General features: G+C 38.9%; 1 protein-coding gene across 8 annotated transcripts in view; it reads right to left on the bottom strand.

Annotated features, from left to right (window-relative positions):
- RNF111 (ring finger protein 111) overlaps positions 1–15,697 on the bottom strand; it is a 102,362-nt gene that overhangs the window by 29,020 nt on the left and 57,645 nt on the right. For all 8 annotated transcript variants that reach the window (XM_012443090.3, XM_012443089.3, XM_012443084.2 and 5 more), the window contains 3 exons: positions 15,455–15,618; positions 12,757–12,951; positions 3,494–3,813 (listed from right to left, as the gene is read on the bottom strand). In XM_012443090.3, coding sequence (XP_012298513.1) covers positions 3,494–3,813; positions 12,757–12,951; positions 15,455–15,618 — 679 coding nt within the window. The remainder of the gene's footprint in view (positions 1–3,493; positions 3,814–12,756; positions 12,952–15,454; positions 15,619–15,697) is intronic.

The raw sequence follows: 15,697 nt of genomic DNA, 5'->3' as shown, positions 1-15,697 counted from the left end.
ATAGGCCCAAGTCACCCAGCAGTCCTCAGAGGAACCACGGCAGTCTTTTTACTTTCAGTGAGCTCTAGGTTCAGGGGAATAATAGAAACAAAAGGAACTCTGGGTGCTGAAAGGAAAGGCAAGTGATGACACAGAAGATGGGAAGGAGAAAAGGAAGAGTTCCTTTCTTCTGTATTATTTATGTATAATCAAGTGTATGTTTTGTCTCCTTCTGTTGAGCTGGCAAATACAACTTCTGTCCTCAATTCAGGTAAATAAGGTTTAAGAATAATGTTGTAAGACTGAATTTATGTTTATGGTTCAAATCCTTTCCCTACTGTTTAGACCCAAATTAGCAAATGGACTAGAATATCAACATCTTGTGAAGGTGACCAAATTTCACCTTATCTTCGTCTCCAGTTGGTGACTAAGAACATTCCCAGGGTAAGGTAATTCCTAGAAGAAAGTCAGGGTAAAATTAAAGAATAAGGGAAAAAAACAATAATGAGAACCCTCTTCTTCACAATTCTAACGGTTCATTCAATTCTTATTCTCGAAAGACAATCAAGGGTAAGCAAGATGAGTATAGTGATGGGACATAATAATTGCTTTACATAGATCATAAATGACGCATCACACTAATTAAACTACTGGGCACTTACGGTACATGCCTGTAGTCAGCTAATTGGAAGTCTGAGGCAGGAGGATTACTTGAGCCCCAGAGTTTAAGGCCAGCCTTAGTAACAAAGCAAGATTCTCTCTCCTTAAAAAAGCTGGGTGGGGTGGAGCTGTAGTGGAGGATGGAGGGTACTGTGGTAGGGATAGGTAGGGATGAAAGCCATATCATATCAAAGCAAGCAGTGAGGACTATTGATATGACTACTGCATCTTCTCGGTTTGCTTGTCTAAGCACTCAATCATAAGACATCTACACAATCACAAATCTCAGGTTTCTGTTCCTCTACTTTCTGCTATGCGCAAATAGGTCTGAAGTGAAGACTATATGGTTATATTATAAGCATGTAGTTAAGTTTAGAGACCTAGAAACATCAGTATGAGTCTCAAACTGTTGTCTTCAAAATCTCACTCTCTTTACCTTTCAACCCAGTATCACCACTGAATGCCTGGGATCCTGCTGATTCTTCTCAGGTTTTGTTTGTAGTCCAAATATTTCTATTAATACTTATAGGTGGGTAAATGGGTTATATTTATTAGAACTGTAAAAGAGATCCTACCTATAATTAACTCAAGCTGAAAGAAAACATTATATACATAATTGATCTCTCAAATCAGCTGTGTTATTTTATTAACAATAAAATATTCTGCAAATGAGACTTCTGGCAGCTCTTCAATGAATGTAGGAAGAGCTGGTAGACCCACCTCTTCACCATTTTCCTACAATACTTACGAAGAGTCATTTAACCAAATTTATAGCAAAAGAACATTATACTTTCAAGCAGGTCCTTTCACTGGAAAATGTTTCTTGATGTTCCTTCATTCCCCAGAGGCAAGACAGGTCTGGACAATCCGTTAATACCAAGAAAGATAACCAACACCGAAATAATATCTAAAATCTCTTTAATCACATTTTCAACTCAATTGAAACTTCCTCTTAATAGCAGTTGCATTTTTTTAAAACAATACGTCTCCTTCTTAATTATTTTTAATCTGTCAAGATGCAGAAGACATATCATCAAAATTTTTAAAGATGAGGCAAGTACTTTAGGAAAGGTCAGGTGACAACAAAAAAGCACTACCTTGGCCAGGCACAGTGGTTTATGCCTGTATTCCTAGGCAACAAGAATGAGACTCTGTCTCAAAACAAAAAGAAAAAAAAAAACTTCGGAGTCTTTCTCTTGTTGCCCAGGTTGGAGTGCAGTGATGCAATCTCAGCCACTGCAACCCCTGCCTCTCAGGTTAAAGCAATTTTCCAGCCTCAGCCTCCTGAGTAGCTGGGACTACAGGCACGTGCCACCACATCTGGCTAATTTTTGTATTTTTAGTAGAGACAGGGTTTCACCATGTTGGCCAGGCTGATATCAAACACCTGACCTCAAGTGATCCAACTGCCTCTGCCTCCCAAAGTGCAGGGATTACAGGTGTGAGCCCCCATGCCAGCCTCTTTGACTTTTTCTGCAGCACTTTTTTTCTGGCATATTATAAGTCAAAGTTACAATTTTTCTCTGAAATTACACCTTTTGATTTTTAAAGTGTGCAACACTCAGGCTTATATCACAATCATACATGGAAGTGACATAACAGAAGTTAAAGTAGCATGGAACACTAGACTTTTTTACTCTCTGTGATCGCTGACACTAATGTAATATTATTTGACATTTCGTGAACTCACTAATAATACCAAGTAATCTACTTAATCACAATTTTTTGCTGACATTTCAATTCTCCATAAACTAAAAACCTCATCTGCCCCTGAGAAAATACGCTACAGGTCTACATCTGAGAAGGTTGTTTATTTCTAGATGAGTGAGGTTACAGTGAACTCTAGAGAAGGAGGTAAAAGGGTAAAAACTGGGAGAATTAGCCTGACACTAGAGTTTCACCAATTTGTTTAAAATAAGATCCCAAAGATCAGATTCAACTGTATTTAACTAAAAACATCAAAAACCATTCCAGAATTTGTTTTTCTCTTTTTTTGAGACAGAGTCTAACTCTGTCACCAGGCGCCATGCTGGAGCGCAGTGGCACAACCTCGGCTCACTGCAACCTCCGCCTCCCGGGTTCAAGCAATTCTCCTGCCTCAGCCTCCTGAGTAGCTGGGACTACAAGTGCGCGCCACCACACCCAGCTAATATTTTTGTATTTTTAGTAGAGAACGGGTTTCACCATGTTGGCCAGGATGGTCTCGATCTCTTGACCTCATGATCCGCCCACCTCAGCCTCCCAAAGTGCTGGGATTACAGGCATGAGCCACTGCACCCGGCCCTCCAGAATTTTTAAAAAACGATTTTTACGTTAAGTATCAGTTCTGATTTCCCACATCCATGGTCCCTTCAATTAGGTGTAATAATTTAGATCATCTGAAAATCCTGGATACTTAATTAAAAAGAAATTACAGACCACTAAATAGGCCGTTTTTGAATGTGAGAATGTGACTAATTTAGTGTATATCATCTGTCCCCAGGGATTTTTTTCCTCCTCCCAAAGCCACCACAATTAAAAAAGAAAGGTGGGATGGTTTTAACTCAAGTGGTTACTCCCTCATGCTGACTATTCCAGACATCCAAAACAGAAGGGGAAAGGAAAGGAGAGAGGAAAGGGAGGGAAGGAAGGGCAAGAGGAAAGGGAAGAGAACAAAGAAAGGAGAGGAAGAGAGAGAGGAAAGGAAAGTAGAATGGTAGGGAGTAAAAAAAAGAAAGGGAAGGAGGGAGGGAGGAAAGCAGGGATGAGAAACGGAAGGAGGGAGGAGATAGGAATGAAGGGAAAGGAAGAGAAAGAAAAGGAAAGAGACAAAGGAGGGAGGCAGGAAAGAAAGACCGATTCAAATTCCACATACCTGTTCATGATAGCTGGTACCAGAACTACTATTTGCTCCACAAGGTGCTTGTACTTGTGGAGGTCTTTCCACAGGGCAAGCAGGATCACTAAAGGAAGGAGAAACTGGGACAGCTGGGTGGGGAGTATGATGGTGGTGGTGATGATGTTGAAAATGGTGACCATGCTGTTGAAAGCAACTTGTATGAGGATGTCCTAATGCATGGTGATTCTGTGATGACCCTCCACATGGTGAGTGCTGGGGACAGCAGGAAGGTAATCTTGGCATTGCAGGAGGGCCAGTTTCCGTTACAGCACTAGATGTAGTTCTCCTTGAGTCATCTTGAAACAGAAAAAAATGCACAGAATAATCAAATCGTTAAGTATCACTGTGTAAAAAATAGGTATGGGGTATAAATAATTAGGAAATGTTTAGTAAATTCAAATCTCTGTAAATAATGTGAATGTGTCACTTTTTTTTTTTTCTGAGACAGAGTTTCCATCTTGTTGTCCAGGCTGGAGTGCAATGGCACAATCTTGGCTCACTACAACCTTGGCTCCAAGTTCAAGCGATTCTCCTGCCTCAGTCTCCCAAGTAGCTGGGATTACAGGCATGTACCACCATGCCTGGCTAATACTGTATTTTTAGTAGAGACAGGGTTTTTCCATGTTGGTCAAGCTGGTCTTGAACTCCCGACCTTAGGTGATCCGCCTGCCTCGGCCTCTGAAAGTGCTGGGATTACAGGCGTGAGCCACCATGCCCAGCCAATAGTGACACATTCTTAACATACACATTATATGATTTTATGCAGTGGTCTTCACTGAGATTTTCCTGAAACTCTAAATTCTTCAGGAGGCTCATATTTACTGTGATGTGTAAGTATGGCAATTAATCATGTCTTCCTAGAGCATAACAAATGATGTATTATCAGTAAAATGGCATTTTAAAAGTTTTAAAATACCATGAGTCCTTCCACTATATGCTACAAATCAAGTGATCTTCCCCTGAGGTCCATGAACTCCTAATATCATAAATCATTCCTATATAATGCAGACAGCTATGTACTGCTTAAAATCTTACCTTCTTAAGACACAACCACCCAAGTCAGAGTATATCTATCTGGTTGAGTCTCACTATCCGCCAACTTTTTTATTTATTTTTTAAAAGACCAGGTCTCACTCTGTTGCCTAGGCTGGAGTGCAGTGGCTCGATCTTGGCTCACTGCGACCTCCACCTCCTGGGCTCAAAAGATTCTCTTGCCTCAGCCTCCCAAGTAGCTGGGACCACAGGCACACACCACCACACCCGGCTAAGTTTTGTGTTCTTTTGCAGAGACGAAATTTTGTCACAGTGCCCAGACTGGTCTCAATCTCCTTCCTGAGCTCAGGTGATCCGCCTGCCTCAGCCTCCCAAAGTGCTGGGATTACAGGTGTGAGCCACCATGTCTGGCCCAGTATCTTTTTCCCTTCCTTTGGACTCTATAGTCAGAACCAATAAAATATAAGAAATGATCAGACTCTAATACCTGTAAAATAATATGTGCTTTATAATAATCTAATGACTTAGTGTCACATAGTGGGGAAAAAAGCATGGAGTCAAATGAATCTGGGTTCTAATGTGGGACCCTTCTTTTAGCAATGTGACCTCAGGAAAGTTATTTAACCTCCATTTCAACCATAAAATGTGGTAGTAAAATTGCCTTGCATGACTGTTTGAAAAAACAGTTTTCTAGGTATGAAACACGAGTCCTGATTATGCTGCCTGTCACATGCCCAGAATTATTTTGAAGACATGTTCTTCTATGCGAGAAGAACTGCAAAAGTGACCCCTGAAAGTCTGTCTCAGTGTTTCAAACTCATTTAAAACCCAGAAACTTTTCCTTTAACTAAATATTATATGGAAATTATATAAAAGAGATTTTTTTAAATGGAAGTTTCTGATTAAATTACAAGGGTGAAAAGCCTAAAGCCAAAGCCTTGCCCAGCTGCCACCCTTAACCCCCCCACTTTGATTCTGAGGCATCTCATCAGAATCTTTAGAATTCTGGAAAATTACTGTCCCAGCCTTGATTTTAGAGTACCCAACAGTAGGGATATCCTGTTCCCATGTGGCTCAAAGTGCCTAGCTCATCTCTTCTGGGTCAATGTATCAATTAGGAATCTTTTGCCTGTTTACAGATAATATAAAAATCCTCCAACTGCCCAACAGTATTGAAATAAATGAAAAAAAAAGAATCCAACCAAAACAGCTTAAACAATAAAGGGAATTATGGGTTCACATAAATGAATCTGGGTAGGGGGGTGCTTCAGGCTCTGCTTAGTAAGATTCCAGCAAATTTCCCTATTATTCTCCTGGCTCTGCCTTCTCTTACATGTCCTATCCTGCCTTTCCTGATTCTCATCGCTTCAAGGTCCGTGTTCTAACCTCTGTCACACAGTAGCTCTAATCTACATTTCTGTATATCCGATTTTTCCAAGCTCCTAGTCTGGCCTATGGAGGCTAATCTCCCAAACCCTTTTGTAAAGGTTCTTAACCTGGGGAACTAGAATTCAGGGTTCTGTGAACTTGGATGGAAGAAAAATACAAATTATCACTAATCTCTAACTGACCCTAGAATTAGTGCTACTTTATCAGCATCAGTTGACATGAGAAATATTGTAATTTGTAACAAAAACAAAGCCAACAAATTGCTTACTTTTTAAAACAAATAATGGCAGTTTCAAAGTCAGTTCTATAATTATGTTACTTTCATTCACTTGCATTCCAAATGTCTTGAATAACCTGGACAAAGTTAAAAGTAGCATATCAGGAACTGACCATGATCAACAGTCTCTTAGGGCTACGCTGAACCCAATATCAAAGTCAGTTCTATAATTATGTTACTTTCATTCACTTGCATTCCAAATGTCTTGAATAACCTGGACAAAGTTAAAAGTAGCATATCAGGAACTGACCATGATCAACAGTCTCTTAGGGCTACGCTGAACCCAATATTAAGTAACTGTTTCCTATAAATTATAATATGTGTAACAAATTACTCATTATTTCAGTAGCTTTACTTGCTACAGCATTTTCAAGATTTTATCTTAGTCCTTATGTAAAAGTGTTAAACAAGTCAATGTCATTTATTGTGTATTACATCAGGAAAAAAAGGTTGAAAACCTTTGGGACACTAAATTCACTCACTGGGATACACTAAATGACCTTCATGGTTCCTTCCAACTCTGACACTTTAATTTTACAAACCAAATTATTTGAGGATTACCTGAGACTCTAAAAGTCAGGATATGAGTTTGCAACCATCACTAAAGTGACAGATATGACATGTATCTGCTAAGAAATAGATTGTCTCCTTTTGCCTTCGAGGATTTTGAATATAAAAATCAGATTGAGAGAAGAGTAAGCACAATGACTATAATATATTTAAGGCTGAACACATACTTAAGGCATAAAATAATTAACAGTATGACTTCAAAAAGAAGACTGATCTTATAGCTCTACTTCCTAGGCAACAGATTTGCCTTCCAGTTAAATAGTCTATTTTCCTATTGTCCACAACCTCTTTTTTTCTCAAATAGGCTTGCATCCTCAAGTAAAGACAACCAATTAGCCTCTCATTTAAGAGTTACTACCTAAATAAAACTGCCATAAATTAGAGCTGAAATACAAAGATAACAGATTCAGTAAATAAAACACTTCTTTTTGTATGAAAATTAACCCATAGAGAGCCCAGTAAAAACGAAACAATCACAAACCTGCATCAGGGAAATTAACTCCACAGCCCAGTGACAATAATTTGGTTAAAGTCCCTCCTAGGAGTGCCTTCAGTAACTCTAGCAGGATTACTGAGATGCAGGCATGAATTTAATCATTCATTCAACAGACTTACACATAATAAAGGTGTGGAAAAAGCTCTACAAAAGGCATCGGATGACACAAAGGTGAAAATGAAAGTCCTGGCCTTTGACATAACTTACATTATCTGCCTTTGCCGTTTTTATCTCTAGCAACCGGAAACACGCTTGCACAACGTAGGTGGCTCAATAAACACTTTCTAAATTTAAGTTAAATTCACAAGGGAAAAGAGGCATGCACTCATGTAGCTAAGTGCCAAGAAGAGAAACACTTGCGCTTTGGCCCTTAAGGAGCTCATCATCAAACATGGAGACAATTTAGGATACAAATCAACCAGTATTAGAACAGAAACACCGGTTTCTAGTATAGCATAAAGCAATGCTGTCCCCAATATCTGCTAATGCCTGCAGACACTTTTGGTGCCACAATTGGAAGGGAGGTGGTGTTACTGGAATTTAGAGGCTAGAACCCAAGGAGGCTGCTAAATATCCTATAATGCACAGCCCTTCCCCACCCTCCACTGTAAGTACTATCTGGCCCAAAGTCAATAGCAGTGCCAAGATTGAGAAATCTTGGCATAACGAGGAAAAGTACAGGTGCCACGCCAGACTGCCTAGGTTTGAATTCTTCTTCCACTATCATATAACCTTGGATGTGTTACTTCACCTGTAGAATAAGAGTAATAAAATCTGCCTCATTAGTTACTGCAAAAATCAGAGTTATGACAGGTAAATCCACTGGCCAACTTATTGGCTCAACATTTGTTATCTATTGTTATCCTCTAGAATGTAAGCTCTGTTAGAACAAAAACTTATCTGTTTTGTTTCCACTGCCTGACATATAGTGTGCCATCAATAAATATTTGTTAAACAAATGAATATAAAAAAAAGAAGCAAAAAAAAAATACACAAAAAAGAAAAAAGACCAAAAAAAATGAATATATAAGCTATCATACACGCATAACACAAGGACCACATGGAGAGGTCAGGCAGATAATGAGCTATTTCTGGCACACAGAGTTTGAACTGGGTGCAGATTGGTCCAGGACAGATGTCCAAGAGGCAACTGGACATGAAAGTCTAAAATGGCCATTCGTGGTGGCTCACGCTTGTAATCTCAGCCCTCTGGGAAGCGGAGGCGAGTGAATTGCTTGAGTCCAGGAGTTCAAGACCAGCCCAGGCAACACGGCAAAAATCTCTACAAAAAAGTACATAAGTTGGCCAGGTGTGGTGGAGCGTGCCTTTAGTCCCAGCTACTTGGGGAACTGATGCAGGAGGATTGCTTGAGCCTGGGAAGTGGAGGCTGCAGTGAGACTGCACTCCAGCCTAGGTGACAAAGCAAGACCCTGTCTCGAAAAAAAAAAGTTTAAAACAAATAGGGTGGTCAAAAAACACAGAAGAGAGAGACATCAGCATACTAGTGATAGATGACAACACTTGCAGTTAATGAAATGGGCTAGAGAGAAGGGGTATGAGAACGCAGTCCCGGGAAGAAAATCAATTATGAAAAGGAGACTATTGTCAGATTTTAAAAGATCGTGTTTATTCATTATGAAAGGAGTCAGAAGCCCATTAGAGGAAAGAGTTTAGTGTGACAAAAATACACTTAAAAGTACATAGACCTAACACAAGTATACATGTGCATGTACTAAGGAAATGAAACCAGAGAAGATGCTGAAGACACGGGGAAGATCACTGTTAAAGCAAGGTTAGGACAAAGAAAAGGATAAGAGGTAGAGGACAGATAAAGGAAATGGAACGGAGAGGAAGGAGTTAGGAGACTAAGAATTAGTAGAGAAGGACAGGTAGAGACCCACAAAAGTTTTTAAGGTGTTGGAAGTTGCGGGAGTTCACGCTTAAGAACTTTATTTAGTTATTTATTTAACTTTCCCCTGGGGAATGAAAACCTTGAGGAAAAGGAGAATGTTTTGAAATAGGCACTTAGAGGCAGGAAAGGGAGCTGATCAAGATACATTAATACTATGGTGATTTCCTACAGAAAGCCCACGATTAGAACCCATAAATGTATGGAGGAACTTGGGTCCAAGTGTGAAGCTAGATGGCTTGAATGTGAGGGTTGGAAATATGCAAAAAGGTATAAGGTAAGGACAGGTTGTGGAGAAAACAGTTTAACTAATGTTCCACAGCGTCCTGGAAGAAAATGGACCTTAAGAGAGGCCCATTTAGGACTGTAGCCAAGATGCTCAGAAATTAAATCTGAGTTGTGAAAGAACAAAGATTTATATATAAATGCTTTTGGACTATTCCGAAATAAAGTTGGGATTGTATCACATAAAATCTACATAAGAATAATGCTACAGATAGGCCAAGCGTGGTAGTTCACACCTGTAATCCCAGCACTTTGGGAGGCTAACGGGAGGTGGATCGCTCGAGGCCAGGAGACAGGCCAGTGTGGGCAACATGGCAAAACTCCATCTCTACAAAAATACAGAAATTAGTCAGGCATAGTGGTGCATGCCTGTGGTTCCCCAGCTACTAGGGAGGATCAGGTTGAGCCCAGGAGGTGGAGATTGCAGTGAGCCAAGATTGCACCACTGCATACCAGCCGGGATGACAGAGTCAGACCCTGTTTCAAAAAAAAGAAAGGAATAATACTACATAAAGCTGTAACAGGAGACAGGAGTCAACGAGAAGTCAAATCCTTGCCTCAAAGATTATTATGATTTTGTTCAAGGTACTTAACTTCTCAGATTTCTTCATTTCTGAAATGGCAAGAGAAATGCCAATATCAAGAATTTTTTTATTTTTTGAAACAGGGTCTCACTCTGTCACCTGGGCTGGAGTGCAGTGGTGCCACTGAGGATCACTGCAGCCTCGACTCCTCAGAATCACATGATTCTACAGACTTAGTCTCCAAGTAGCTGGGACTACAGGTGTGTGTTACCATGCCTTGCTAATTTCTAAGAGTTTCTGGGTTTTTTTTGTTTTTGTTTTTGTTTTTGAGACACACTCCGTGGCCCAGGGTGGAGTGCAATGGTGCTGTCCTGGCTCACTGCAACCTCCACCTCTCAGGTTCAAGAGATTCTCCTGCCTCAGCCTCCTGAGGAGCTGGGACTATAGGCACCCACCCCCATGCCCGGCTAATTTTTTGTATTTTTAGTAGAGACAGGGTTTCACCATGTTAGCCAGGATGGTCTCGATCTCACCTCATCATCTGCCTGACTCAGCCTCCCCAAGTGCTGGGATTACAGATATGAGACACTGTGCCTGGCCTTTTTTTTGTTGTTTTTTTGAGATAAGGTTTCACCATGTTGTCTAGGCTGGTCTTGAATTCCTGGGCTCAAGTGATCCAACTGCCTTGGTTTCCCAAAAAGCTGCGATTACAGGTATGAGTCTCACCATGTCAATGATTTTTTTTTTTTTTAAGAATTAAAATATATACAATAACATATAAGATACCCAAGTAACAAGCTAAGGAAAAAGTATGTACTCAACAACTGAAATAAAAGCCCATTTCGTTTCTGTCTACATTTTTTCAGAGAATGTATTTAAAAGACACCCTTACTGGGTACAGTGGTTCACACCAGTAGTACCAGTTACTCCGGAGGCTGAGGTAGGTGGATCACCTGAGCTCGGGACTTCACAACTAGCCTGGGCCAAAAAGAAAGACACTCCTGGGAAATCTCCTTGAGAATGTTTCTCAATTCTGCCCTCAGTTTTCCAGAGGAGAGAGTACTTCCTGATCCATCCACACATAGTTTTCTAATGCTAAATGTAAATTATATGAATATTAAAAGAATTAAATGAGACACTATTTAAAAGCAAAAAGTGATGGAAAATATAAGATGGTTTCGTTAATAATGGTGACTTAGTCAATCCACAAGCTACAGGGTCTACAGTGTCCCTATTGGTAAGCAATTAGCAAGTTCATATCTCTGTACCATTATCCAAAAACAAAAGAAAGCTATTTAAGACTCAGTTAACAACTGATATGAAAGAGCGCTAGTGGTATCACTGCTAATTGAAACATAATAACTAGTTTGATATAAGAGCTAAAACTGTAAAGAAAACTCTGGAATAAATATTTGTGACTCTGGATTAGGCAATGGTTTCTTACATATGACACCAAAAAAACAAACAATAACCAAAAAACCCCAGAAAACAGACATCATTAAAATTTTAAAAACTCCCATCCCCATTCTCAATTATTTTGGGAAAATACCTAAGGAGCAGACTTAGTGCATCCAATGGTAATTCTATTTTAACTTTCTGAGGAACCATCAGTGTTTTCCTCAGCAGTTGCACTATTTTGTATTCCTACCTCCAATTCTCAAGGGTTCCAATTTCTCTACATCTTTGCCAACACTGATGATTTTCTATTTTTGTTTGTGTTGTAATTATAGATACCCTAGTGGGTGTCAAGTGGTATCTCATTGCGGTTTTCAGTTGCATTTCCCTTATGATTAATGATGTTCAGCACCTTGTGCTTCTTGGTCATTTGTATAGCTTCTTCACAAATGTCTATTCAATCCTTTCTCATTTTAAAATTGGGTTGTCTTTCTGTTGGGTTGGGGTTTGTTTTTACTTTTTTATTTTTTAAACATAAATAGAGATGGGGTTTCACCATGTTAGCCAGGCTGGTCTCAAACTCCTGGCCTCAAGCAATCCTACCACTTCAACCTCCCAAAGTACTGGAATTACAGGCGTGAGCCACCACACCTGGCCTGTTGGGTTGTTTTAAAAGTGGCTTTGTAGGCCAGGCATGGGGGCTCATGCCTGTAATCCCAGCACTTTGGAAGGCCGAGGTGGGTAGATCACCTGAGGTCAGGAGTTCAAGACCAGCCTGACCAACACGGACAAACCCCGTCTCTACTAAAAATACAAAAAATTAGCCAGGTGTGGTGTTGCATGCCTGTAATCCCAGCTACTCCGGAGGCTGAAGCAGAAGAATTGCTTGAAGCCGGGAGGCGGAGGTTGCAGTGAGCAAAGATTGCACTATTGCACTCCAGCCTGGGCAACAAGAGCAAAACTCTATCTCAAAAAAAAAAAAAAAAAAGAGTGCTTTGTAGATTCTGGATTCTAAAGTGCTTATCAGATATATCATTTGCAATAACTGTCTTCCATTCTATAGGCTTTCACTATCTTGATAATTTCCTTTAATACACAAAAGTTTTAAATTTTGATAAAGTACAACTTAACTACTTTTGCTTTTGTTGCTCATGCTTTTGGTGTCAGCCATATACCTCTCCCCAAGCTCTCTTATTTGAGCTATAATAATCTGGTCACATATAGCACACAAACTATGAAATCAGCCTAATTATAATGAAGACTATCTTGCTGACATATGAAGTTTATTATAAAGTAAGAATACTCTCTTATTAATACAGCTAAAATCTTAGACTTAAAAACAATACTTTTCCTAACAAAAGTAATGACGAAACATCTTCTCTCCCCAACTTTTTTACATACCTCCTATAGAAGTGCCAGTGGTACTATTGCTTGTAAGAGTAGCTGAAGTCTCTGACACTGTTGAAGGTTGGCTACTGCTGACAGCTGAAGCAGTATCAGAGGCCTGCTCAGAGGTAGATGGATTTGAATTGTTAATGGAAGCGCTAGTAGCTTGTGATTCCATTCTTGCAGAAGTGGTAGGTACTACAGTAGGTTCTACAAAATACAAAATGTCAACTTAGCATTTCAAAACAAATTAGACAAAGGGGTGTATTTTAATCAAAGCTAATGCGTTTATGATAATTAATAAACAAGCATACTTTAAAAATACAAACTCTCTAAAAACATATGGTAAAGAAAGAAGGATTTCATAAAGCTAAACTGCAATATCAAACTGACATGTTACTAAAATATTACTGCATTTTTAAAAATCTAAGACTTATAACCATATTCCAATAATTTAGGTGATAACAGTTTTCAGGTAGCTTCTAAGTAAGTTCTCTGATCTATCACAAAGAAGAGTAAAAGGGAAGTAAAAGTTCCTTGCTAAGCACATACACATGGTCACAAGTTGTCAGAACAGTGTTACAAACCACACTTTGACACAATATGGATTCTAGGCCAAGACTGTCTGGATAGTAATACTGATTTCACCACTGACAGTATGAATATGAATAAGTTAACTTAACCATTCTCCATTTCCTCATTCGCAGAACTGGAAAAGTAACAGAATTTTCTTCATAGAACAGTCATTAGGATGAACTGAGATCACATACGTCATATGATGCTTTATATAGAGTAATCACTTAACCTTAGCTATGATTTCTAATATCTGTTTTAATCTTCTTTCCATGCCTTTTTGTACGTTTTCCAAAGAAAATTTTGTAAATATTAATATTCATCAGTGCTTTCTAATAAAAATTAACATTTTTCTGTCAGAAAGTAAGAGAAATTTCAGACAGACCTCAACTTGTGAGTTAACTTTCAAAGAACTAATTGCAAAATGGTTGCTTAAAATGGAGAACAATGGGAATAAATCCATCCAAAGCATAGTCACAACAATTAAATCTGAAAAGAAGGGGCTCTCTTAACATGCTGTGGAATGAGAAGATTGACTTTCTATATAATGCAGTATGGTAAGCTAATTCCTTAGGTACAAATAGTACCTGTAAGTCCATATGGGTCACTTTACTTTCAATACTACTATGTACAAACGCATATGCGAATTGCTTATACATAAAAAAGGTGGGGGGGGAAGAACTTCTGTTTATTTGTAAATAGTTTAACCAGGGTTTCTCAATCCTGGCAATACTAACATTTTGGGCTAGACAATTCTTTGGTGGGGAGGAGATGTGCGCTGTGAGTTGTGATGTTTAACAACGTCACTGTTCTCTACCCATTAGGTGTCGGTAGCATTCTTCCCTAACTGTGAAAACCAAAAATGTCTGCAGACATTGCCAATTATCACCTGGGGGAGAAAAGTTCCCCTGGTTGAGAACCACTGGTCTCATATACTTAAGTTTTAGATTTATTTTTAGTAAGAGAGAAACTTTCCACTGAGAAAAACTAGGGGAGGAAGAGGGTATCTACTGATCACTGGAATACTTTTAACCCAGTAAAGTGTAACTTTTGGTTGAACTTACTCTAGTGAGGAAAAGCCTATACTCTATCGCCGTCTCCTACTTACTGGCTAGCAGGTGTCACACTGGAACACATACAAAAAGTTTCCAAAATAGTCACCCTGTATTTAATTAACTCTGAGTAATCATTAGTTAATCCCTATTACATTAGCCACTGTCTTACATATAACTTACGGTGTTTCAAAACAAAAACCAGAGATTGTTGAATGAAATGCAAACAGCTGTTTATCTCTTCATAAACAACTCAGTACTGGTACTCTGAAAGTTATGACCACCCAAACTGCAAACAGCCCATAAAAGAGCTGATCGCGTATGGCCTCTAACTCTTTCCACCTATCAACTCTTTCCATCTACCTGATATGTTCTTTGCCCAATTTACAGCTAACTCCCAAGCCTAACAAACTTATATATGGCTTACCATTTTCATTTAGGGAAATTATGACTGACCAATTCCTAAGATATAACTAATAACACCTCAAGATGATTCAATATGTGGGCAAATTCACATATGTATTCATTCATATATTCATGAATTCTACCACTTTTCCTAACCTCTGTATTCCAACTCTGGTTTTGTTTCCTCAGTTACTTGGGTACAGCCGTAAGCCAAAATAAAACACAAAAACTGAGCAGCACAAAAAGGTACCAATAATATTAAAGAATAACCTAACTTTTAAAAGTAAAGCTAAATATTTTAAACAACCAGTATTAGTCATTTAAAATTCAGTTATAATGCTTTTGTGTTTGTATATAAAAAGTGCTGCTTCTATTTTTCACGGCAAGTCAAAGACAATCATATTACAAATCAAACTAAACTAGTTTGAGTTAAACTCAAACTACGACTTGTAAAAATATTTTTTTTTCCTGAGAAAATAGCTGTCAAGTAATGAAACAATAACCACAAAAAATTTTAGGTAAATTTACAAGCCTAGGATATCATATCAACTAAAAACGTGAGATTAAAATGTCTGACAATTTCCCTGTAGTTAATACATTACCAGTAAGTAGTAGGAGGAGTTTCTAGCATATTAAGATTTCCTTTTATCAAATAATTTGCTACTGTTACTACTTCAATTTACCATCTTCATCAACGGTAAGGTCCACAACTTCTGCTGCATTCTGCCTCAAGGGCTGTATAACAGTAGAAATCCTACTGCGGCTCCGTGGCTCCTGTGGCCGACTTGCATGAGAACTTGAACCCTGGCTCCAATGAGATCTGGAGTGCCCAAGGGTTGAACGAGACCTTAAATTACATCAATATTCGGTTAGTAAATATAAATAAATAATTTTTAGTAACCACAAAAACCCGTAAGCCTTTCTTA

Source organism: Aotus nancymaae, unplaced genomic scaffold, assembly GCF_030222135.1.
Source record: "Aotus nancymaae isolate 86718 unplaced genomic scaffold, 86718_ANA_hifiasm-v0.15.2.pri h1tg000041l, whole genome shotgun sequence".
NCBI lineage: Eukaryota > Metazoa > Chordata > Mammalia > Primates > Aotidae > Aotus > Aotus nancymaae.
The sequence above is the reverse complement of the archived record's forward strand: the minus strand, read 5'-3'. Positions and strand labels throughout refer to the sequence as shown.